Raw genomic sequence first — 26,983 nt, 5'->3', positions numbered from 1 at the left:
AGGAGAATAAAGGGTTAAATAACTTGAGAAAATACAGAATATGAATCATCAGATTTCTGACGTTCGAGCTTCTGGTCCTGAGAATCCTGGTAAAGGGACCGAAGGGCAGCACTGAGCCCAAGTGGGAGCCCCCATAAGTTTGAGGCAGCTGGCCTGCTCCCTCCCGTCTGCGCTTGCCTTCAGGTAGGACTGCTTTGCCTGGGCACCTTATCACCTCCCAGAGCCACGGCCAGACTCCTGATAAAGACTCAAATGAACAGTTTCCAGATCTGAAATCTTAAGACCTGCCAGGTTCCTTCTCTGTTCTTCTTTCTGCCCTTTGAGCCACACCTGGATCCAGGTGGGCTGCGGGGACAGTGACGTCTGATGCCACGGTTAGAGCTCCTGGCATCACACACTTTATAGTTGATGAACTCCTGCTCTATCTGACTCATCTGAATTGATCTTCATAACTCCGTGAGGTCGGACAATTCTTCTCAGCACTTGATAAGATACGGAGATGAAGGCTGACAGTGATGGTGACTGGCCCTTGCTCATCTCTGGGACTCATCTGGAACACGTCAAGACGCTTTGCCAAGGGATCACACTCTACAGAGTGGTCTCACAGAGCTTCTATGACACCACACTTGAACCCTTATATGATCCCAGCACACATATGGAGGCCTGGCTGGGGCGTCTGCAGGTGTGGTCGGCTGCCCGGTCGGTACTCACAGGTCATCCAGCGTGCCCCCCTGCTTCCGCCCCATGGGGCTCCTCTGCAGGTCCACGATGTCAGTCTGCAGCGCCATCATCCGCTCCACCAGGTGCTTCACTTCATTCTCCTGATGAAAAAGCTGTGCTAATGTCAACTGACGCAATAAGGGTGTTCTGAGACGCAAGCTTTCGGGGGGAACACCTTCCAAACTCACCGAAGACTCTCAATTGACTGGCTAGAAGGGACAGAGACTCTGCAGTCAGAAGGCCTGGGTGTGGATCTCAGCTCTACTACTTTCTAGCTGTGTGACCCATGGGGAAGCACCTAACTCCTGAGCTACAGTGTCCTCTGCCATAAAATAGGCTTCTAGTGGGGCCATTTTAGGGGTGAGGTATATAGTATGTAAAGTACCCAGCACGGTACCTGGCATAGAGAAGATGCCCAATGCACATTCCTTTCTCTGCCCTTACTTTGTCCCCCAAAGCCATCCCACGTCGGGAGGCCTGGGCTCCTCTCTATCAGAGATTCTGGATGTGAATGCCAGGATGGGCTGGAGATATGATCAGAGGAGATATTATGTACATACTCTCCACTTTTAAGCACACATATATTAGTATCAATTTATAGAAACTGATGTTAAGACACAGAGGTGAAGGTCCCTACCCAAGTTCACAGCAGAAAAAGACAAAAAGTCCTGAAAAGGCTTTGGAGGCTTTGGTCTTCAATTTGTGCGAGGGTCACTAAGCCATACTTCCTTCCTTTGCCTCACAATTAACGTTTTTCAGTAGTGCTTGATTTATGCTGTCCTAAAACGTATGCTTAGACTTTTTCTTTCCTATGGGTTTAGTGTCGCAACAAAACTAGGCAAACCCCCTGGCCTGATGGAAGGTTGATCATTCATCTGAGGCCCTTGCTGATAGGAAGAGGCCTGGGCTTCCTATAAGGACACTTCACATTTTGTGCCTTGTTCAAATGCACACCACGTCTGTGCAGCAACTGCATCCGCCACCGTGGGGCCCCCTTTACTGGCCAGCCTGGCCTCTGCCCAGCAAGTCCCAGCTAGGGTCAGAGAACATGGCGAGGACTGCCTGATTCTGGACATACGAGACGGATCTGGTGTTCGAGGAGAGAGCGAGAAAAGGTTGTGCGAAGCCTCACCCCTCTCGGTAAGGACAGGAAACTAAAATGAGTCTCCTACCCGCCCACAGAGCTCCACGGCCTGTTCCATTTCCCTCCAGGCCAGCAGCAGTTTATCTGATGCTGGAAAAAAAAATGTAGGAAAAAAAAAAGAAAAACAAAATGAAAACACCACAAAACCAAAATAGAAACAAGCAACTCAATTATAAGGAAACCTCAGGAAGAGGGGGAAAAAAAAAGACAGTAATGGTCTTTCCAAAATCATTGCAGAGAGTACACTCACTGATCCCAAACTCCGTCTGCTCACTGTACTTTTCCAGGTCAATCTGGATGCTGGTTTTAAAGAAATCCAACTTGGCTTTGAGCTGCTGAGACATGGAAGCCATAGAATTCTTCATCTTGGAGAGGCAGCTATTATTCCGGAGGAGATTCATCCTGCAGGGACCACAAGAAACAGAGCCTTCGGGCTTCTGTGGGATCCAAATACCACTTCCTGTACAACAGCAAAACCACCTCAAATGCCAAGGCAGGTCCCTACTACACTCATTGTTGTAACAAAAAGCAGCCACTTATAATCATACAATTTCCTAGCCCTCAGCCAGCACTGGAATAAGGCAAAGTAGCACACAGAGGGCCAGTGACCCCAGCTAGTCATAACCCGGGGAGAGTCAGGCAGTCCCCGGCGAGACAGTCAGGGGAGCGTTGCTGACCCGAACTGCAGTGAGCTTTTCCACATTCCAGAATCTGCCATCCCAGCCCTCAGCTGACACTCCTGCTCCATGGGCAGACCTCACTCACCTCAGAAAGCCTAAAAGGGCCTCCCTCAGTCCTGCCCACCTGACCACTTCCTGCCTGTCCAAACCAGCGTCTCCCTCTCGTCTCTCCTACAAGTGGCTTCTGGGCCCCTGCCTCTGCCACCTCCCCGTGGCGAAAGCCACCAAGTACTTGTGAAAAAGCCCCAAACCGCCTGGCACAATACATGGCAGCTCGCTGTCCCTGCTGCAGCCGGTTACAGTCCTCCTTCAGGGTCTGGATGCTGTGCCAGACCTGGCCCCACACTTTCCTCAGCTGGAAGAAGGAGAGGTTCCTCTTGGGCTCTTGAACTGGAACAGAGACGTATGCAACCGTCAGGGAAAACTGCCCCGCGATTACCCTGCCATGCCTGTGACATCGCCGGCACTTTTACATTTTTCAGTGACAGAACTAAACTGCTATGCTGTCAACACAACCTTCCTGGGGGCCAAGCCTGGTTACTGTCAGACATTTGTTGTATCCCATTAATAGCACAAGCACGTACCAGTCAGCAAGTACCTACTGATTTGAAGAAATGCTTCGTGAGCCATGTGGAGTCAATCACGTGTACACAGGCTCTTATGCTTTCAACAGAAAGCTTTATGTTTACAATATTTAAGGTCATCGGAAGTTTTCTACAAATCCAGCATCAGCCAGCAGTACTGGAGCAACATTAAATTAGCAATGAGACTGGAGCTAAGACTCTGGAGCCTGGATCTGCTTATTCTAAGTGAGTAAGCGAGTGTGTGTGTGTGTGTGTGTGTGTGTGTGTGTGTGTGTGTAAGATAGCAGGAGTGGCGGATGCATTAAAATGTCCATCTGACACTCATACAATGGAATTACAGGTATTAATACAGGTATTAAAAATAGGAGCTCCATACACACCAGCAGGTGGAAAATCTCTAAAATATATTATTAAGTTAAAAAGGCAGGTGCAGAACAGTACACGTTGTATGTTAGCATACGCTTGGGGGAAAATACATACACACTTAATAATGCACAGAATACCCCTGGAAGGTAGACCCAAGAACTTGACAGGAGTGGTCTCCCCAGAAGAAACTGGGAAATAGGGAAGAGAGGCTGGCTTATTTGTCACTGTATATTCTTCTGTATCTTTTGATTTTTTTTTTGGTATCGTATATAAAATATAAACAAAACTTCAAAAGTAAATAAAAAGGCCATCTGATTTGATCAAGTTCAGAGGCGTGCAGGCAGTATTCTCTGTCCTGTGTTTAGAATTCTGTTTGGGAGGCTGAAACTGAAGACTCCCTTCACTCTTTTTTGGCTGGGCTACTCCTAAGTCCCAAGTAACAGAAGGGGCCCCAGTGACTGGGTAAGTTTGTCTCCTTGGTGTGGACCCTCTCCTGGTCCATGTCTGTCCCTCCTATGAGCATTGTAAGTGATTAAAAAAATTTTTTTTACTGTTTATTTATTTTTGAGAGAGAGAGAGAGACAGAATGCGAGTAGGGGAGGTGAAGAGAGAGAGGGAGACACAGAATCCGAAGCAGGCTCCAGGCTCTGAGCTGTCAGCACAGAGCCCAATGTGGAGCTTGAACCTACAAACTGTGAGATCATGACCTGAGCCGAAGTTTAGCACTTAACCGACTGAGCCCCCCAGGTGCCCCATAAGTGATTATTTAAAAAAAAAGAAACAGAAACAAAAACGAAAACGAAAATAACCCAGTGATGTTCTTACGGATACAGCTGACGCTTTCAGGTTGGGGCCGTGGGGAGATCTGAGTCTCGTATGTGATTTTACTGTTGTCAAAGAGAAAGACGAGATCCATGTCCAATGTGCGACCCTCGTTGAGCTGCAAACGGACAAGATGAAGATGAGATCTTGTGGATCCCACCCTCTCTTTCTCCAAGTAATAACACAGAGATTTAAGGGCATTTCCCACTATTTACCAACAGCATCATCTTCAGCCAGCAAGTACTGAGTGCCCATGAAGCCTTTCTTAATGACTGCAGCTTAGACCTCCCTTTCCTATTCCTTTTACACTTTTTAAAAAATGTTTATTTTATTATTTATTTTTGAGGGAGGGGAAGGCAAGAGAGAGAGGGAGATAGACAGAATCACCAGCAGGCTCTGTGCTATCAGCACAGAGCCTGAAGCAGGGCTCAAACCCACAAACCATGAGATCCTGACCTGAGCTGAAACCAAGAGTCGGATGGAGGCTTAACTGACTAAGCCACCCAGGCACCCCCATTTACGTTTATTATCCACCCGCATGCCTCATTCACAACTTACTACATTCTATCTTATTCCCTACTGTCTTTACTGTGCAGTTGAGACGTTCTCCCCCTCCTGGCCCATGGCTGTTTCTCACATGTTAACTTTGTCGGTTCTTTGGGGCAGGGACCATGTCCTGCACAGCTGTGGTCGTCAGCACCACTCTGTACACAACAGTCGTGGCTGACTTGGAGGAATGAAGCACTGCTTTGGCAACAGAGCCCATAGGAAGGCACGCTGAGTGGTCTCAGAGCACCAAGCCAAGTGTGCAGGAGTCATATCTCCTATTAGACCACGCAGGGGACCTCACATTCCAACTTAACAGCACTGTGTGACAGAGTAGAGCTAAAATCTGAGTGCACGGTTATGCCCCTGGGGGCAAAGCCAGGAAGACCAGGGCATTGTGCGGGGCGTGGGGCTTCACCTTGCCCTCTGAAATACACTGAGTCGCCGGCTTGTCAGGGATCAATGCCAGACCAGCTTCCTGTAGCAGCTCCTGGTCCTCCTCAGGGATCCCTGTGTCATTCTGGATTCTGGCCTTTAAGCTCTGCAGACTCTCATCCTCTGTCACCGGATAAGTGTGAATGATGCCTGTGACCATGTTCAAGATGTGAACCAGCTGCAACACAACCCAGATGTTACTGGAAACACAAACCTATCTTTACGGAGAGGCCCACCTATTTGCCTGGATCGTCTGCTCCCCCCAGCATTTCCCAGCTGCGTGAAGAAAAGGGCTGGCGGGGGGAAGGGGGTCTCAGTGCCAGAGTCCACACATTCTGGTCTTCAACGCTGCTGTCTGTCCGCAGTGTGACCTTACAACCGACGTCAGTCAGCATGGGGGCAGACGCTCTCACAGGGGCCTCCCTTTCCACGGCTCAGATGGCCCATGACTTGCTTTTGAAGGAGCTCTTCTTTGTCCCCAGCCCTGCCACAGCCCATCGGGGACCCCCTGCCTTGAGGCCAGCCTGGCTCCATGCTCACCTTGAGGTTTAAGATGTCATCCAGGGCCTTGAAGCAGCCATTGGGCCCGTACACGGGATCGGTGCCCCTCTGTCGTGGGTGCCACATCAGCATCAGCTGCAGCCACTTCTCCAGTCGCTGTGCCAGGACGCTGGGAGGAAGAAGAGCATGGCTTAGGAGACTGCTCCAACACCAGCCTCAGGTAGGTGGCCTTACCACGTACACCTCACATCCATTCACCACACTCACGCCCACGGCAGCCACTATGTGATGACTGAAGATGAATTAGTCTGACAGGAAGAGAACACTTCCGGCCAAGCTAATGATTTGGGCGCTCTCCTGATCTGCTACAACACCCCGAAGTTCAGGATTTCTCACCAGATCGAACTTCCAACTGGCTGCATGGGAGGGATCTGTGAAGCTCTTTAAGTGCACTTTACAGGCATGTCCCACCTCCAGGCAATGCCCCCACACAATCCAGACCCCATGCCACCAGATTTATTTTGTGAATCCACTGCCACCCACAAAAGCACACCTTCCCGGGCATAGGCCTACCTCACGCAGGTGCTCTCAGCCTCCAGAGAGGCCAACTCCCTACTCACTGCCTCCTGCAACATGCCTTTGCTCCCCTCACTCCTTCCCCTTGAATCTCCTTCCTCTTCATCTATCCATGTCCTGCACATCTTTCCAGATCCTTCTAGAAAGTTCCAGCTCATCCAAAGTCATTCCATACAGCTCTAATCCAGAGCACCTCTCTCCCCATCCTCTAAATACTTATAGTGATTATTTTCCATGCTACTCAGTTTTGTGTGGCTGCCTTGACGCTTGCTTTTGTACTATCACTCAAGGTTGATATTGCTATTTGTTCATATTTTGGCTCTAAAATGAGACTGTAATGCTGTTCAAACTAGAAAGGTATTTGTTGACTATGACACAGTATAAGGCTACACAGGAGTGCAAAGAGAAATAAGGTAGAAATCCCCTACCCTGAAAACGCTTACAGTTGACTACTTAAAAGCTATCAGATGTCACCACCGACATCTATTTCTAAGAAAGGAAGAGAACCTAGTAGAGGAGAAGTGCCCCTGGGCCTTACCTGTTCAGATTATTGGGGTAGGGCAAGGAGCTGGAAAACTTCACTGTTCCATTCAGGTCTTCACTGACAACAATGTCCATCTCGCTCTTTTGCCGGACTTTGGAATGCCTGCAAACGTGTCATCCCCTTAATTATAGCCCTTGAGTCACTTAGCAGGCGGGAGACATTGTACATTGGTAACATGTCACTTTACAACTGTACAGGATACCCCAGGTCGCGATTTTATCTTTGGGTAACAGTGCATTTGCTTCCCATTAGGACGCCTGCCTTCCGAGAGCAACAGTCGGAACTGCCTGAAGCAATCGAGTCATCAACCATCCTGTGCCCAGTTCCACAGCCAGAACTGCGGACGCCTTATCTCATCTTCTGCTTGTCCTTATCATGTTCTCTACTTTTCATTTTATCTAATCCAAAATTCATGTTTGAAAGAGGGTAAAGTTACAACTTCCGAACCAGATCACAGTATAGGAGATAACGCATAGGTGCACGCAGTGTCCTTCCCTCTAAATGCATGTGGCTAGATATCATCTCTAATGATGAATGAACGGTTACGTTTCCCAATTTAGAGAACTTACTGATGCATCTGAAATAGTATGTGAAGGGGAAAAAATTTAAATCCAACTAGTTTCAAATCTTTTTGGTGATGAAGAAGATAACTTAGATTTGAATAATACCTCATAGATAACCAAGTACTTCAACACTGAACACACACTTCTTTGCCATGATCGCCCCAAGGGGGTAGACCCTGGTTTTAGTTCCTGTTCCCCATTCAGTGGTAAGGAAATAAAGATCAGGTGACTTGCTCAAGGTCACACAATTAAAGAGTGGCAGAACTGGGGACTCAAATCCCAACTCTGCTGTTCTTTCCACTCTGGCTGAATGTCCAAGTCTTTCCTTTCCAAAAATACCTGGGAAATTCAGATTAAAAATGTGTTAGGCCTGAACCCTTCTCAGTGGCAAAAGGGTGAGTTGGTGTATCTGCAGCTGGCGTGTGGCAGAGGCTGGTGTTCACAGCTCTGGCTGGAACAGTGATTACTGTAAGGCAGGTGCACCAAGACTGCTGTCACATATAAGTGACACAGGTGATCCTCTAATGAAATGCTTAGTCTGTCCATGGGAAATTATAAAAATAAAAGGCCATAGTAAATAAAATGCTTGTTGCTTAGGTCCTGTAATATATTTCAAAGTAGGACTGTAATAGAATTATAAAGCTCAAATCACATCTGCCTGAAATTACTCTACACTTGCCATCTGACACCACTACAGTCCTCCGCTCTACCAACTGAGCTATCGAAGGCTCCGCTACACTTGCCATCTGAGAGGAGAGAGTGAAAGTTTCAAAAAGCCATCTAAGGCATTACAAAGCAGGTGAGATGGGCACTTCTCACAAACTAGTCCACCAAATAGCTCCTGACTGGGTGTCCAAGCAGCCTAATTGACACCATCCGCTGGTCTTCCAGCACCGGGCAGGGGCATTCTAAGAAGCTGATTCTGCAGACAACAGACATACAATAAAGACGACGCCAAGACATCAGGGATACATTTTCAAATAGTACTTGTTCTTCCAGGAAGAATGAATTTTAACACGCCTCATTAAAAAAAATGGAAAAGCTCATCATTTGAACTGAAGAAATGTAATAATTAACAAATTAACAAATCAATAGTTAAAAACACTATTGATATATAGATATACAGTATACAGTGTGACTATAAATTAATGAGCGAATTCCTCAATATTCTAGGACCTATGCAGGTCAAGTACTTCCTGTTTTTTTTATTAAAAAATATTTTTTAATGTTTATTTTTGAGAGAGAGAGAGAGAGAGAGAGAGAGAGAGAGAGCGTGCACGACAGGGGAGGGCAGAGAGACGGAGACACAGAAGCTGAAGCAAGCTCCAGGCTTCAAGCTGTCAGCACAAAACCCAATGTGGAGCTCGAACCCACAAACTGTGAGATTGTGACCTGAGTTGAAGTTGGACACAGCCTCTGGAGCCACCCAGGCCCCCCAAGTATTGCTTGTTTTAAAATAAATCACCACAGGAGGGCGTATTTGCCACTTCACCAGACTCTTGAAGAGCAGGGACCTGCTTCACTTTTGCATTTCCAGTGTTCGACTTCTACATGTTGACTGAACTGTGTTGCCAGCACATAAAACCACTCTCCTAGAACTGATTTCCAAGGCACATCTTAGAAATAAACAATTCATGATGTATATACCTATCCTTTCAAAAAGTTAATGTTTTCACTACTTCCAGAAAGGTATTCAGAAAGCATTAGCAATAGGGCGGTGACAGGGGCAGCTTTATTTTTCCAACCTTTCTGTAAAGCATTTTAATATCTACCAAAAACCTCTACAATGTGCATAATCTTTGATCAGTAAATTCCACTCCTAGGAATTATTCTAAGGAAGTAATTATGGATATACAAGGAGGTCCTCACAAGGACATAATTCTTGGTTTTATTTTAAGAAGAAAAAATGATAAACCACCCATGCTTCCAATAACAGGGGATAAATTAAATAAATTCCAGTATAGCCACTCATTTAAAAACCAAACAGACATTACTAATAATGGAAAAACATAAAGCATTGTCTTTTTTTTTTAATTCTTTTTTTTTTTTTAACATTTATTTATTTTTGAGAGACGGAGAGAGACAGATCATGAGCAAGGAAGGGGGAGAGAAAGAGGGACACACAGAATCGGAAGCAGGCTCCAGGCTCTGAGCTGGCTGTCAGCACAGAGCCCGATGTGGGGCTCGAACCCACGAACTGTGAGATCATGACCTGGGCTTAAGTCGGACGCTCAACCAACTGAGCCACGCAGCTGCCCCGACATAAAGCATTTTCAATAGTAAGACTGAAAAGCAGGTTATATGAGAGTAGGTATAGCAATTTATTAATGTTTCTTGCTTTAAAGTATAGCACATACACTGAGTACGCCGGAGACACACAAAAATGTTCGTGGTGGTAGTTTCTGGATTGTGTAAAGCCAATTCTCACGTTGTAAAGATTCTCTGAGAGCATGTGCACGATAGTTCATACTGTGCCATCACTGATGTAAGAAAGGGGTAAAACACATAAACAAACAGGCCAATTCATACCCTTACGGAACACCCTTGGAATCATACTGGAAACCAGTGGTATAAGCTGCCTGTGGGGGAGGAAGCTGGGGGGCTGGGAGGCCAGTAAGAGATGACTTCCCGGTGCATACTCTCTTTATACTTTTGGAAGCTTAAACCCTGTGAACTTATTACTGCTCCAAAAAGACACACAGAAACTGGAAATAAAAACAAATTTGGAACAACAGTAGCATCATTTATATCCATGTGTGGCCTCCCATGGGAAGCTCTGAATGAAACCTGATTTAGGGGGGATGTAAATAGTTTATTGTCAAATTGGTTTCCATACAACACCCAGTGCTCTTCCCCACAAGTACCCTCCTCCATCACCACCACCTCTTTTCCCCCCTCCCCCTTTCCCTTCAACCCTCAGTTCATTTTCAGTATTCAACAGTCTCTCAAATTTTGCATCCCTCTCTCTCCCCAACTCTCTTTCCCTCTTCCCCTCCCCCCTGGTCCTCCATTAGGTTTCTCCTGCTCTCCTGTTAGACCTATGAGTGCAAACATATGGTATCTGTCCTTCTCCACCTGACTTATTTCACTTAGCATGACACCCTTGAGGTCTATCCACTTTCATACAAATGGCCAGATTTCATTCTTTCTCATTGCCATGTAATACTCCATTGTGTATATATATATATACACCACATCCTTGATCTATTCATCAAGAGATGGACATTTAGGATCTTTCCATGATTTGGCTATTGTTGACATTGCTGCTATGAATACTGGGGTACATGTGCTCCTAAGCATCAGCACTTCTGTATCCCTTGGGTAAATCCTTAGCAGTGCTATTGCTGGGTCAAAAGGGAGTTCTATGGATAGTTTTTTGAGGAACCTCCACACAGTTTTCCAGAGCAGTGTACCAGTTTACATTCCTACCAACAGTGTAGGAGGTTACCCATTTCTTCACATCCTCACCAGCATCTATAGTCTCTTGATTTTGTTCATTTTAACCATTATGACCAGTGTGAGGTGGTATCTCAGTGTGGTTTTGATTTGTGTTTCCCTGATGATGAGTGATGTTGAGCATCATTTCATGTGCCTGTAGGTCATCTGGATGTCCTCTTTGGAGAAGTGTCTGTTTATGTCTTCTGCCCATTTCTTCACTGGTTATGGGATGTTAATTTTTAAACTATGTATTTTGGTAATGATTAACCTTCACATATATCACAAACACTTATTTTTGTAATAAAAAAAGGTAAAAATATAGAGTAATTCTTTGAAAACTTAACTGTACCCTTTGGTTTTTTATTAATAAATCTTTTTTTTTTTTTTAACTTATTTGTATACACATTGGGTTACATTTTAAGCCACTTTCTAATGCTTTCTTAAAAAAATTTAGGGGCATCTGGGTGGCTCAGTTGGTTAAGCATCTGACTTGGTTTCTCTCAGGTCATGATCTCACAGGTTGGGTTTGAGTCCTGCATCAGGCTCTGCAGCAACAGCACGGAGCCTGCTTGGGATTTTCTCTTTCCTTCTCCATGCCCCTCTCAAGCACTCTCTCTCTCTCGAAAATAATAAATAAATAAATATTTATATTTAAGCATAATAAAATTTGCTGACAATACATTTCCCTGTAAACCCTCCTCCTTGTCACGTGTACATTTCCTTTATTCATCTACTAATCCACAGCATTCTCTGTGGAAGTGCAATAGTCTGTAAGTGTACGGGCATGTTGCTACTGAACACACGGTAAGCATCATTTACACTTAAGAATTGCATAATTGTATAATGCTTAACAATTGTTCTACTTTTCTAGGTTTTGGAGCCTGGACTGCCCACATGCTGGGGCCTCACAGGACTTCCTGTATGGGAGACAGACCACCGAAGTCTGGGGCCCAGGCTGGGAGCGCCCCGTGAGATGGGAACAGGTGAAGGACAGGTCTAAGGTACGGACACCCTCCTCCCTTCAGGTGGCACTCCTGGCCCCACCCACAGGCCCCAGTCCCTCACTCACCACTGGACGGGCTGCCAGTTAGGGAGGAAAGGCCGGAAGCCCGTGATGCACTCAAAGGCCAAGGTGCCGAAGCTCCAGTAGTCCACGGTCACCGTGTACTTCTGCTGCTCCAGGAGTTCCGGGGCCTGTATGAGGATACAAGGTGGGGAACACCTGAGCTGCTCCCTCTTCCAAGGAGCCACCCCTGGAGGGGACAACCAGCCCTTCCAATCATGTCCCCACACGTGCCCGACTATCCAGAGGGCACTGACATGTCTACTCAGGGGTGAGGGGGTGACCACCAGTGCAGCCGGTGGTGTTTCTGTACCTCATTCACCCCTGAGGCTGCTACAAGGGCCCCTAGAGGTGTTTTTAGGTAGGACCAGAGCACAACGTATGCCTCTTGGGTGCAGTGTCCAGGTGGGAAGTTACATACAACAAGGAAAAGGATACCAGGCTGTATACACCAAATACATAACTCACACATTAAATGCTGACCGAGTCTCCTAAACCGAGGTGATTTGGGACATGCGGTTGTGCAATGGGACGGGATATTTACAGTCAGGCAGGAAAAAAAGCCAGATAGATGCATGACTGCTGCCCGAGCAGAGAGGTGGAATGACTAGGTGGGCATGGAACCCAGTTCTGAATAAGGCTCCTGTGAGGAGACATTCTAGAAAGGACCATCATAAGCAAAGGCGTGGAGCCAGGACCATGCACAGTCTGGCTAGAAGTGTCACAGTTCTGGAAAGGCCAAGGAGTGCAAACCAAGAGAAGGAAGTGGGTGATAATTGTATCAAGTTCTGGATCTGGTTATGGACATAAGTTTTAGTTCCTGAGGGTGAAGGAGGTGACCGAGCCTCCTGGTCAGAGCGTGGGGTCCCCTGACTTAACCGCTGCTGAGCCGATGAGGATTCCAGAGGACGCTCAGCATGACCTACATAATAACATGATAGGGACACAGTGGCCTGAATCATTGCTTCCCAGAGTCATCACTCTGAAAACTCATTGGGCAGGTCATAAATCTGTGGAGCCCACTGGAGTATAAATGCACTCAAAGAGACTTTCAAGAATTTCTTTTTCTTTTTTAAGAACTTGATATAACATTTATGTTCACTGAGCCCAGTGGCTTTCAACCTTTTGTTTGTTTCTTACACTGCAGTCCCCTTTCTCCAATCAAAGTTTTACTGGTGGTTACCATCCACAAGCAACCTATTACCAAGTCTTACAGTCTCTTGCTAGGCATTTCTTGACCGTTTTTCTATCTCCCCCTCTGCTGCCACCAGCTCTGAACTGCTGATCGAAACAGCCTCCATACTGCTTGCCTACTGTTTACTCTTGTTCCGTGCAATTCATTCTTCATGCTCTATCAAGAGTGGGCTTTTCAAAGGGTAAACCCGACCCCTCCCCAACTTAAACCTTCAATGCCTCTCTGGTCCTCCAATGGACTACATCCTTTGCTTCAATCTTCTCTCCTTTCCCCACCCCCAGCCCCTTTCTTCTACTCACCCTTCAGGTCCCAGACAAGGTGAGGTTCCCCCTAATACGTATTCTTATAACACCCTGCACTTTCTCCTTGTAACACTTATCACAATTTTAATTTCTTAGTTATTTGTGTGATTTGGGGGATAATACCTGCTTTCTCGATAAACCCAACTTTTAAAGACCGGGGAAATGCCTGTCTCCTTTCGCATCATACCACAGCTCCTCGCACAGTGCCTGGCGCACAGACATAGACTACACTCAATCAGCATTTTCCTGAATGAATGACTCAAACAGAACCCAAAATAGACCAAATAATGTACAGAATGAGTGGGAGCTCAGAGCTCAGCTCCTTCTTGGTGGTCTGAGACACCTCATGGAAATTGTCGCTTCTACAGTCCAGCATGAATCTAGTTTAAACTATTTTCAGATAAAATACTGAAGCCCAAGACATTATGGGATGTGTGCGAGGGCACGCACTGGCGAAGCCCTTCTGATGTCAGAGAAGATGTCCACATCCTTCCACTGCGCCTCTGTTGGGAAAAAGTGCTGACTTGAACAGATTATGCCTCTTGTCATACAACAATTCCTATACATCTGGGAACATCTGAAGAGCTAGCAAGACTTAGACACTAGAAAGCAGGACAGAGAGGAGCCACACAAGTCCAGCCAGCAGGGGGAAACCGATAAGCAAACATGTAAATCCCATTTCTCACCAGGTATTGCAGGGTCCCCACAAAGGAAGTACAAAGACTGCCCTGATCCAGTTCCTTGGCATATCCGAGATCAATAATTTTGTGTATTAACTGGAAAACAAAGAAAAGAAGAGAGAAAAGGGGAAATCTGAGGGTTATTAGAACACTGGTGACAGAGCAGAGGATATCTCTGAATTCCCAGGTGGTATTAGATACTGAGTTCCTAATAACCCCTAAATATTTACATAGGACACTGCCTCCAACATGGCAGATGTAGGGCATGAGAAGACAAAACTGTAAAAATGCTGAAAAAAGGCACATGTTCTCCTCGCTCTGCAGCTACAGAGGAGGGTCAAAATGAAGAGACTATGCAGCAGCCCTCAAACTACTACACTGGGCTTGATGATGTAAAAGACCTTCTCACTAAATACCATCAGTTCTCAAATCTTAGAACCACTCGCAAGAAATGAGTGTGAACTGGAGCAAAGGTGAGCGCTGCGATGGTCACGGGTCAGGCCCAGAATGCCGACATCTCCCTCGGAAGAGACTGAGTGGGCCCACAAGTGGGTTACTACATTCCACTCAGCTGAGCCCTTGCTCGCCACCCCCAGCTAAGGAAACAAGGCCGTGAAAGGGCACGGGCGCCAAACCCCACAGGGAGGTCACCACCACACCCAAGCAGGAGGGCCCCCGAGGAGGGTCCCTGGGAGCTCTGGGGAAGCTGTAAGCGGGACCAGGCTCTAAGCGCAATGTCAGCTCCAAATGCCTCCTCTCTGCCACGTCCAAAACCAACTTAGAGCTGGTTTCCAGCTTGGCATCAAAACACACAGAAAACAAAAAGTCTATTTCCAGAGGTGCTGGACCCAAGGCTGGGGTGGAGGTGGGAAGAGAAATGTTTTCCTTATCAGATTCCTGCAACTCGGGCAATTAACAATGAGATCCTCTCAAGCTTGCCTCAATCTGTAAGACTTTTTGCTGAATTCTGTTTCGAATAAAAAGGTGTCCCCAGAGAATCAAAGCAAATATGAAGTCAAGGAAATGCAAATATAAACAGTGATACAATGTGCGTTCCTTCACCACCAGCCCAGCCCCCTGAGGCTCTCCTTGCGACTCCCGGGAGCGCCACTCACTCTTTGCTCTCCTTGCTGCAGGACGATGTTTTCTGGCTTCAGATCCCGATGGATGATTCTGTTTTCATGAAGGTATCTAAGTGCAGAGGCTGAGAGGGTGGAAAGCAGAGTCAATTTTCATTAAACCTAAAAAATGTGTTTTATTTCAAAGTTGCCTGTACTATGAAAAATGAATCCTGGGTGCCCCTACCATGCACGCAGACTTTCAGCTCACAGACTCCCAAGGAGGGACGGGGCCCAGAGCAGAAGCTTCTGGGGTGAAGTGAAAGGGACCTGGCTACTTGAACAGAATGTGGCCCGCCACAAAAATCTGGCTTCCTCATGCAAAGAACTCTTAGCCTTCCATCCGTGAGGTCACCACTTAGCCTAAAGGAGTGGTTCTCAAACTGAGCTGCCCAGATCAGCAGCATCTGAGCTGGTGAGAAATGCAGAGTTCTTGGATCCCACCACAGACCTACTGAGTCAGAAACGTTAGGGGTGACTGCCCCCAATCTGTGTTTTAACAAGATCTCCAGGTAACGCTGATGCTGATAAAAGTTTGAAAAGGAGAATGTCTCTGGTGTCTTTAGGCTTTATTTTTTAAAGTTTATGTATCCATTTTGAGAGAGAGAGAGAGAAAGAATAGGGGAGAGACAGAGAGAGAGAAGGGGACAGAGGATCTGAAGCAGGCTCTGCGCTAACAGCAGAGAGTCCAATGCAGGGCTCGGGGCTCGAACTTACAAAATGAACTGTGAGATCATGATCTGAGCCAAAGTCAGATGCTTAACCGACTGAGCCGTCCAGATGCTCCTATGATGCCCAGCTTTAAAGACTCCAGTTGGGAAGGAAGGGGTCCGCACAGCACTAGCTGTGAAGAGGAACTGTGAGGACGTGACATGGGAGGCCCGTGGCACAGAGCAACTCGGCTGCGCCTGCAGCTTAGGCTCCAAGCTTTCACCCATAAGAGAGGTTCCATAGCTTTAACAGAGTCCTAGCTCATTGTACTACAAAAGAAAAAAACAGAATAATACTGGAAGGTGATAAGATGATCTTTATTTGGAGATGATACCACTCTATGTGTAGTGGTATCACCCATAAGAGAGGTTCCATAGCTTTAACAGAGTCCTAGCTCATTGTACTACAAAAGAAAAAAATAGAATAATACTGGAAGGTGATAAGATGATCTTTATTTGGAGATGATACCACTCTATGTGTGTAGAAACTCAATAGACTAAAAACTAAGAAAGAATTTAATGAACTGGAAACAATACAACTATATGCATATCAATAGCTTTTCTCTAAGTCAGCTACATCCAGGTGATATGGAAAAAGAAAAAAAATCCTATTTGCATTAGGAACAAAAACTCCAAAATACCACGGGATAAATTTGGGGACAGGGGGAGTAGCATTAGGTGAGGAAGAGTAGATGGCACAAAGAAGAGCGATACAAATAACATAAAAAGGTTTTAAAAGTTTATGGCAACATGACACCACCCACAAAGTGAAAATACAAAAAGGCAGGGGAAAAATATCTGCAATATACATGCCAAAGAGCAAATATACCTAATGGACAACAAGTTCTTACAAATCAGTAAGAAAGCAACTCTGTAGAAAAGGGAATGATTTACACGAGAAATACAAATGGCGTACAACGTTGCAAAAAGATGCTTGAGCTCAGGAGTAGTCCACAAAGTGTAAATTAAAGCAAAATAAACTGCCTTTTACTTCCTCTTCAACTGGCAAGAATTTTAGATGAAATTTAGATGAAAAATAAAAGGCACTTCCCTACACTGCTAGGAGTTAAAATTGCTATGCCTTTTTGGTAACGAAATATGGCATTATCTATTAATTCTTAAATCTACACATTGTTTGACCCTTATTTTCACCTCTACTAATCTGCCTTGTAAAATCAATGGTATTTGATTTTACATGCAAATACGGATGATTATTGCATAGCTTAAAGAGAAATACTTAAGAAAGGAACTGCAAGTCAGATATAAAATCAACGTGCACACATATGTCACATTTCTATACACCAATAATGAAGCAGCAGGAAAAGAAACCAAGGAACTGATACCATTTGCAACTGCACCAGAAACAAAAAGATACCTAAATAAAGACGTAAAAGATCTGTACTCTGAAAATTATAGAACACTTAATGAAAGAAAATTGAAGAGGACACAAAGAAATGGGAAAGCATATCATGCTCATGGATTAGAAGAATAAACACTGTTAAAATGTCCATACTGCCCAACGCAATCTACACACTTAGTGCAATCTCTATCAAAATACCACCTGCATTTTCCACCGAAATAGAACAAACAATCCTAAAATTTGTATGGAACTGTAAAAGACCTCAAATAGCCAAAGCAATCCTGGGGAAAAAGATCAAAAGGCATCACAATTCTGGATTTCAAGCTATATTCCAAAGCTGTATTCACCAAGACAGTATGGTACTGGCACAAAATAGACACCCAGATCATTGAAACAGAACAGAAATCTCAGAAATGGACCCACAACTATATGGTCAACTCATCTTCAATGAAACAGGAAGAATATCCAATGGAAGAAAGAAATGGTCCTGGGAAAACCGGGCACCTCCATGCAGAAGAATGAAACTGGACCACTTTCTCAGACCATACACAAAAATAAATTCAAAATGGATGAAAGACCTAAATGTGAGACAGAAAACTATGCAAATCCTAAACAACAACACAGGCAGAAACTTCTGACCTTGGCCAGAGCAACTTACTAGACACGTTACTAAAGGCAAGGGAAATGAAAGCAAATATGAACTACTGAGACTTCATCAATATAAAAAGCTTCTGCCCAGCAAAGGAAGCAATCAACAAAACTAAAAGGCAAACTACAGAATGGGAGAAGATATTGCACATGACATATCTGATAAAGGGTTAGTATCCAAAATCAATAGAAAACTTATCAAACTTAACACCCCAAAAACAAATAATCCAGTGAAGAAATGAGCAGAAGACATGAATAGATGCTCTTCCAAAGAAGACAACCAGATGGCTAACAGACACATGAAAACATGCTCAACATCGATCATCATCAGGAAAATGCAAATCAAAACTGTGATGAGATACCACCTCACACCTGTCAGAATGGCTAAAATTAGCAACACAAGAAACAACAGGTGTTGTGGAAGATTTGGAGAAAGGGAAACCCTCGCGCACTGTTGGTAGGAATGCAAACTGGGCACCTCCATGCAGAAGAATGAATGCAGCTGCTCTGGAGAACAGTAGGGAGTTTCCTCAAGAAACTAAAATATTTGCTCTATGTACTTGGCTGAGGAGCCGACGGGCCGAAGCTACCGTCTGTGGGATTTCGACTGAACGCCTCTACATCAGAATCCAGCCCAGGGGGAACTATTAGGCAGTGTCGTGGAGCCTTGGTTGGCCTTGGATAGCCAGGCCCCCTGCCATCCCACTGCCGTGCAATGGGACCAGGGTCTGGTGCAGAGAGCCCCTCCTCCCAAGAAACGGGGTGCAGCCAGAAAGGAGGCCACTCCCTTGGCCCTCATGCAACACTTGTTCCTGGGAAACCTGGTGCTAAACCATTGTTAGGTGACCTGCTTCTGGGTCAGGGGTTCAAACACAGCACAGCAGCTCCCTCACTGCGGTCTATTCAAAGCCAGCCTTTGGCACAGGGGTTTGTAAACAAAGAAAAAAAAAAGGAAACAATGTAGAACACCCCTATGGTCCAGCAATTGCACTAATAGGTATTTACCCAAAGGATACAAAAATACAGTTTCAAAGGGGGTATATGTACCCCAATGTTTATAGCAGCATTATCAACAAGAGCCAAACTATGGAGAGAACTCATATGTCCATCGACAGATGAGTGGATAAAGAGATATAGTTTGTACACACACACACACACACACACACACACACACACACACACACACACACTGGAATATTATTCAGGCATCAAAAAGAATGAAATCTTGACATTTGCAATGACATGGATGGACCTGGAATATATTATGCTAAGCAAAGTGAGTCGGTCAGAGAAAGACAAACACCATATGATTTCATTCATATGTGAAATTGAAGAAACAAAACAGATGACCATAAGGGGGAGGGGAGAAAAGAGAGGGAAATAAACCACAAGAGTCTCTTAAAAATAGAGAACAAACGAAGGGCTGATGGAGGGAGGTGGATGGGAGATGGGATAGATGGGTGACGGGAACTTGTGATGAGCACTGGGTACTGTATATAAGTGATGAATATACTGAACTCTATGCCTGAAACCAACATAACACTGTATATTAATTAACTACAATTTAAATTCTAAAAAAGGGAAAAAATTAAAAAAAGAAATGAACTACAAGTCATCAACTAGGAAATGACTGGACAAATTATGACAGATCCACATTATAGCAGGCAACTGTCTTAAAATCATTTAAGTTTACAGAGAATATAACTTAGATGTAGACACTATGACTCAGAAGGATGTCAAAGATGGGTATGTTTTGTTTACGAAGATAATAAGCAATGACACACTAGGAGGTTCAACAATGAGGCTTCCCTGGGCCACCACTGCACACTCACACTCTCTCTCTCACTCTCTCACCAGACAGAATGCAGGCAGACCAGGAGGTGGGCAGCCTTTCCTGTCTGCTCTGCACAGCAGGGAGAGAAGGTCTTCCACAGAAACCAAGTAGCCAGACAGGCTGCATAAAAAGACTTTCACACTGCAAGTTTCCTAAAAATGCATCTGAAAGTCAAACCCAGATAAACAACTGACTTCCATTTTAGTAGGGGAGTTCCAGCTCAGAATATCAATTAATTATGAAACCTCCAATTATATTTGCCCTTTTAACAGCCTTTGACCATATAGTTCCAGTATTTCATACTTGTTCCTTATTTTTCTTTTCTTTCATAACTGAATACAGTAGATTGGCTTAGGTCCAATGAATGTCCCAATGCCATGAAAGACATGCTTCTTTAATGCACGCCCCAAACATTCCATTCTATTTTGTTCCCAATTGTATCAACTTTTAAATAATTTTTTAAATGTTTATAGTATAGTACTCCATTGTATATATATATATATATATATATATATATACACCACATCTTACTATATGGCAATGAGGAAGAATGAAATCTGGCCATTTGTAGCAAAGTGGATGGAACTTGAGGGTGTCATGCTAAGTGAAATAAGTCAGGCAGAGAAGGATAGATACCATATGTTTGCACTCATAGGTCTAACAGGAAAGACCTGGCAGGGGACCATGGGGAGAGGAAGGGGAAAAGAGAGCGGAGAAGATTGAGGGACACAGATCAAGGGAGACTACTGAATACTGAAGACAAACCATGGACTGAAGGGGGAGGGGGAGGGAGGGAGGCGGTGATGGTCATGGTGGGGGGCACTTGTGGGGAGAAGCACTGGGTGTTATACGGAAACCAACTTGACAATAAACTATTAAAAAAAAGATACAAAAAAAAGTGTTTGTTTATTTCTGAGAGAGATAGAGTACAAGTGGGAGAGGGGCAGTGTGAGAGAGAGAGAGAGAGAGAGAGAGAGAAAGAGAGAGAGAATCCGAAGCAGGCTCCAGGCCTGCTGAACTGTCAGCATAGAGCCTGACAAGGGGCTTGAACCCACAAGCTGTGTGGTCATGACCTGAGCATAAGTCAGACACTCAACTGAATGAGCCAACCAGGCACCCCTTTTATTTTTAATAATTTTTTTTAATTTTTATTTTTAAGAAAGACAGCCAATTGCATTAACTTTTAAAGACTGATGCTTCTGACCAGCACTTTCCTTTGCATTTTACTAATTCTTATTAAAGAATCAAAGCAAAGTACAGCAAGACATTTGAGCAACTGCACAGACACAACCTTGCACGCAGGGATGGTGCAGCTGAACCTGAACTCGTGGCTGGCAGCAAGCCCTGCGTGCAGTAACTCAACACGTGTGTTTGCTGACGGACTTACAAAAGGCCTATTTTGGTACATGATAAGAGTTTCAGGGCACAATATATAAAAGCAGAATACGCAGAAGTTGAGATTCATTGTACTTTGAGCAAGAACACATGCCCAGGCTGCGACAACCCCTCTCAAGTCAGACGTGGACATCTCAGTGCCTGTGACACGGGCGACAAGCTGGTGAGATGCACCCAGAAGCCCCGCAGTGCTGGAGAAGGACCTTCGAGCCAGGCTGGAAGCGCTAACCTCTACACCAGGCTGCGCAGGAACAGCCATCTGACGTTCAGCGAGGAGGCACGCGAGCTGGTAACTCATTCACAGATGACTATTAATAGCGGTCTATTGATGCTTTGATGAAAGCAACTGTACATAACAAACTTGAGTCCTCATTTCAAGGTAGTCATTTATGCTCAAACACGTTTGTCCACTTAATATTGACTGTGGATTAAAGAATTCCTTAGGTATCGTTACATGCAATTTGTTGGACTGAGTAACACAGTCGAAATTTTGACAGGCAACAACTCTGAGATAGCTCCTCTTGCAGAGTCAGGCTTTAAAAAGCGTGGCCTGACTGTGCGACATTTTATAAAACAGTACTTGACCAGCCGTGCCAGTAAATGAATCAAAGTTGTCTCAAGTGGAGAAAACCTAATTTAATTGGATGGAAAATGAGAATTTGAGATTAAGAAAAATACTTCTGCACCTGAAAGTTTATTAAAAGTCTAAACCCCTAGTGATGGTGCAAATACATGTATATAAAAACTGAAAACCATACCACAAAGCCTAAAAGTTAATTTTGCACATTCCAACTGTAGAAAAAAAGAGTTGTAAGAAGCACCCACTGTATGTGAACTTTGAAGCTGCATACTGGCATTTCCTAGAAGCTGGTGTGGAGAGGGTCCAGGCTAAGGACTTGCCAGGAAAACAAAAGCCTCCCCCTATTATTGCTCTCAGGAATGGCATCGGGTAGGTACCCTAGCTTTCCCTTAGCCCGTGAGGAGACACAAATATATGACTGAAGAATGCGATGCTCCTGGAGTTCTTACTGATGAACCAGAATTTCAAGCCACAGTTCCTATAATATTTTTTTTCAGATTACAGACCAGAAATTCGAGACCAACTATGACCGGCTAGATTTCCATGTAGAAAAGCAGTTTTGCAAGAGTTTTATCCAGGAATCCCTACTTACCACATTCCAGATTTAAAGGGATGACTAAACTCCCTTAGGAACATTCCATAGAATGTTTTGGATACATTCCATAGAAAAGCAATGGGAAGGTAAATGTACCAAAAAGGTGAAACAGAGATTAGAAGGAAAGGAAAGACAGTTACCAACAGGTTTAAGTCACCAGTGGGTAAGAAGTACAACAGGATGTCTGTTCACTCAATAAAAACTGACTGTGTGCCTACAGTTAAAAATGAGACAACAGGTCAAAACGGAATCACTTGTGCTAAGGCCACCTCACCAATGGGGACTTAATTCCTAACTGCATTTTCAGCCTCTCTTAGTAATGTAATCTTTACTAGTCAGTCTAGAACTAGCTGGTCAGCACTAGTGGGGTAATCTGCCTGACAGACTGCTATCCCCCAAAGGTGACCTTGCCTGAAACATTCTACTCTTTGCTAGTGACTTCCATGTCCCTCCCCATTCTGCCTATAAAAATCTTTCATTTTGGGGACGCCTGGGTGGCTCAGTCAGTTAAGTGACCAACTTTGGCTCAAGCCATGATCTCACGGTTTGTGGGTCCGAGCCCTGTGTTGTGCTCTGTGCTGACAGCTCAGAGCCTGGAGCCTACTTTGGATTCTGTGTCTCCCTGTCTCTGTGCCCCTCACCTGCTCATGCTCTGTCTCTCTCTCACGGTCTCTCTCTCTCTCAGAAATAAACAAACCTTAAAAAAAAAAGTCTGCCATTTTGTACAGCTCCTTGGAGCTCCTCTCTATTTGCTAGATGGGATGCTATTACCCAATTCATGAACTGTTGAATAAAGCCAACAATATCTTTAAAATTTACTCAGTTGAATTTTTTTTTTCAACATATTTGGTGACAGCTGTGAGATTCGAAGGAAACTTCTGATAGCTTCAGGGACAACAAGAAACACAGGATGGTACCCGGGAACCCTTCAAGTTCTCTTTCTTCCTGTTTTCCATGGGTCACTGGTGAGTTCTTCTTGGTTCTGAGCTCAGCTCTTTGCATAAACTGGCAATTAGATGGCTCCCCATCTAACTGGCTCTTCAGAGTTCCCCATTTGATTAGAATCCCCAGCCCCTAATTTAGTCCCCAGATTCCATCTTGGGAACTGCTGGTGGTTCAGTCCACAGTTCCCCATTCTTTGGAGTCTGCTGCATTAGTCCTTTCCCCAATCCCAGTTCCATGTTAGGAATTGTTGGTGGTTACTGACCAGGGTCAGACTAGGTTCATGTGATTTGTGTAGATGAAGGCTATTGTTAATCTCAGAAGCCAAAATCCACAAAACTAGTGGGCATAATCGAACACTTAAAAGTTGTTAGAACACATGCTAGCTAACTCTTAAGACTCCTGTGTCTTAAGCTGGTCAACCCACTTAAGAATAAATTGATTACCAAAAAACAAATAAATAATAAAAAATTTTTAAAAGGGGACGCCTGGGTGGCTCAGTTGGCTGAGCATCCAACTCTTGATCTTAGCTCAGGTCTTGATCTCACAGTCATGAGTTCAAGCCCTGTGTTGCCCACCATGCTGGGCATGAAGCCTACTTAAAAATAAATGGATGAAGGAATGAATCAGTGAGTGAATAAATGACTTGGTTACAGAATAGGTTAGATTGACACTAGGTCACCTGCAACCTTAAGAAAATTTCCACATGATGAGGTACACCATAAAATACTTTACAATCACCAAACTAGCTGGCACAAAAACAGACACTCAAATCAATGGGACAGAATAGAGAACCCAGAATTGGATCCACAAACGTATGGCCAACTAATTTTCAACAAAGCAGGAAAGAATGTCCAATGGAATAAAGACAGTCTCTTCAGCAAATGGCACTGGGAAAACTGGACAGCAACATGCAAAAAAATGAACCTGGACCTCTCTCTTATGCCATATGGAAAAATAAACTGAAAATTGACAAAAGGCCTTAATGTAAGACAAGAAGCTATCAAAATCCTAGAGGAAAAAGAGGGCAAAAACCTCTGTGACCTCAGCCATAGCAACTTCTTACTTGACATGTCTCCAGAGGCAAGAGAAACAAAAACTAAAATGAGCCATTGGGACCTCATCAAATTCAAAAGCTTCTGCACAGCCAAGGAAACAATCAGAAAAACTAAAAGGCAACTGATGGAATGGGAGAAGATATTTGCAAATGGCGTATCAGAAAAGGGTTAATATCCAAAATCTATATATATATACAATGGAGTATTACATCGCAATGAGAAAGAATGAAATCTGGCCATTTGTAGGAAAGTGGATGGACCTCAAGGGTGTCCTGCTAAGCGAAATAAGTCAGGCGGAAAAGGACAGATACCATATGTTTGCACTCAAAGGTCTAACAGAAGAACAGGAGAAACCTAATGGAGGGGTTTCCATTAGGAGGGGAAGAGGGAAAGAGAGTTGGGGAGAGAGAGGAACGCAAAACTTGAGAGACTATTGAATACTGAAAACAAACTGAGGGCTGAAGGGGGAGAGGGGAAAGAAGTGGAGGTGATGGAGGAGGGCACTTGTGGGGAAGAGCACTGGGTGTTGTATGGAAACTAATTTGACAATAAACTACTTAAAAGAAAAGAAAGCGGCTCACCCCGGACGTGGAGAGTCATGGCATTAAAAGGTATTGCCCAGGATCTTGTTTGCCGCAAGTATAAAGTCTCCTTTGTGCAACAACAACAACAACAACAAAAATCCAAAATCTATAAAGAATTTAGCAAACTCAACACCCAAAAAACAAATAATCCAATGAAAAAATGGGCAAAAGACATGAATAGATACTTCTCCGAAGAAGACATCCAGATGACCAACCAACACATGAAAAAATGCTCAACATCACTCATCATCAGAGAAATACAAATCAAAACCACAATGAGATACCACCTCACACCTGTCAGAGTGGCTAACATTAAAAATTCAGGCAACAACAGATGTTGGCGAGGATGTGGAGAAAGAGGATCTCTTTTGCACTGCTGGAGGGAATGCAAACTGGTGCACCTACTCTGGAAAACAGTATGGAGGTTCCTCAAAAAATTAAAAATAGAACTACCCTACAACCCAGAAATTGCACTATTAGGTATTTATCCAAGGGATACAGATGTGCTTCTTCAAAGGGGCACATGTACCCCAATGTTTATAGCAGTGCTATCAACAATAGCCAAAGTATGGAAAGAGCCCAAATGTCCATTGATGGATGAATGGATAAAGAAGATGTGGTACATATATACAAGGGAGTATTACTCCGCAATCAAAAGGAATGAAATCTTCCATTTGCAACAATGTGGATGGAACTAGAGGGTATTATGCTAAGTGAAATTAGTCAGAGAAAGACAAATATCATATGATTCACTCATGTGAGAACTTTAAGGTACAGAACAGATGAACATAAGGGAAGGGAAGCAAAAATAATATAAAAACAGGGAGAGGGACAAAACATAAGAGACTCTTAAATATAGAGAACAAACAAAGGGTTGCTGAAGGGATTGTGGGAGGAGGAGGGGCTAAATGGATGAGGGGCTTAAGGAATCTACTCCTGAAGTCATTGTTGTTCCATATTCTAACTAACTTGGATGTAAATTATAAAAAATAAACCAGCAACACATTCTCCTTAGGTTATTAGATTGGCCTCAAGAGAAAGCCTTAGCTTAAAATAAAAAAAAAAAAAGAAAGAAAAAAGGATCCTTAAATTCCAAAGAGTTGAGTATGCCATCTTCCAGCAACCTGCTTATTTAATGACTAAAAACTATGGTTTGGGAAGCTATAAATATCTCCAAAAATCTTACTAAAGACAACTTAGAATTACAATGGCCAATATGGGAACATTCCAATTAAATAAGATCCTTTATTTAAGAAGTACACTTAAAAGCAAGTGCCTGGGTGGCTCAGTTGAAGTTGAGTGGCAGACTCAGTTTCAGCTCAGGCCACGATTCCAGCGTTGTGGGATCAAGCTCCACGTCAGTGTGGAGCCTGCTTAAGATTCTCTCTCTCTCTCTCTCTCTCTCTCTCTCTCTCTCTCCTTTTGCCCCTCTTCCCAGCTTGAACTCTCTCTTTCTCTAAAATTAAAAATAAAAAAAATTTTTTTAAAGTAAGGGTTCCCAATCAAACAAACAGAATGGGATGGATACCTATTTTAATTGATGTATAGAAGCTTCTTAAAGCCTTCAAGATACCAAAATAGCTTCATTTAAAGTTTCATTGCAAAAGGCTAATGAAAAATTAGATACAAAAGGCATCTAAAACAATACCTAGGTCTCCCACATTGTACTCTCTCAGGGGTCCATCATCAAAAAACTGGTCCAGAAATCAAGGTTTCATATGCAATCAACTGGGATACTGGAAAAATGGTCTTCTCAAAGGTCCTGTACACATCCTTCAGGACCAAGTCTAGTGCTCCCACATCTGCTTCTGAAGAGGGGAACTCACTGATGAGACTGAGGGATCGTCTGGTAAAGTGCTAACATTATTCCCTTAAACAGCCAAGGGGAAACTGAAATGAAAACTTACGAAAAAACCCTTACCAAATTCTGACCGACACTGGAGCTACACTCTCTAAACCCCACTCATAGTTGGCTGAAGGGATCCTGAAAGACTGGCAGA

General features: G+C 44.2%; 1 protein-coding gene across 8 annotated transcripts in view; it reads right to left on the bottom strand.

Annotated features, from left to right (window-relative positions):
* The window catches only part of IKBKB (inhibitor of nuclear factor kappa B kinase subunit beta), an 85,166-nt gene that overhangs the window by 22,043 nt on the left and 36,140 nt on the right, over positions 1–26,983 (bottom strand). For 5 of the 8 annotated variants that reach the window (XM_029936496.1, XM_029936521.1, XM_029936530.1 and 2 more), the window contains exons 6-16: positions 15,275–15,363; positions 14,166–14,255; positions 11,989–12,113; positions 6,913–7,020; positions 5,838–5,967; positions 5,281–5,475; positions 4,320–4,434; positions 2,811–2,934; positions 2,115–2,266; positions 1,893–1,954; positions 712–833 (exon numbers count right to left, since the gene is read on the bottom strand). In XM_029936496.1, coding sequence (XP_029792356.1) covers positions 712–833; positions 1,893–1,954; positions 2,115–2,266; positions 2,811–2,934; positions 4,320–4,434; positions 5,281–5,475; positions 5,838–5,967; positions 6,913–7,020; positions 11,989–12,113; positions 14,166–14,255; positions 15,275–15,363 — 1,312 coding nt within the window. The remainder of the gene's footprint in view (positions 1–711; positions 834–1,892; positions 1,955–2,114; positions 2,267–2,810; positions 2,935–4,319; positions 4,435–5,280; positions 5,476–5,837; positions 5,968–6,912; positions 7,021–11,988; positions 12,114–14,165; positions 14,256–15,274; positions 15,364–26,983) is intronic. The other 3 variants (XM_029936525.1, XM_029936537.1, XM_029936542.1) reach the window with 2 other exon arrangements.

This window comes from Suricata suricatta, chromosome 1, assembly GCF_006229205.1.
Source record: "Suricata suricatta isolate VVHF042 chromosome 1, meerkat_22Aug2017_6uvM2_HiC, whole genome shotgun sequence".
Lineage (NCBI taxonomy): Eukaryota > Metazoa > Chordata > Mammalia > Carnivora > Herpestidae > Suricata > Suricata suricatta.
Note: the sequence above shows the minus strand (reverse complement) of the source record. Positions and strands in the feature narration are given on the sequence as shown.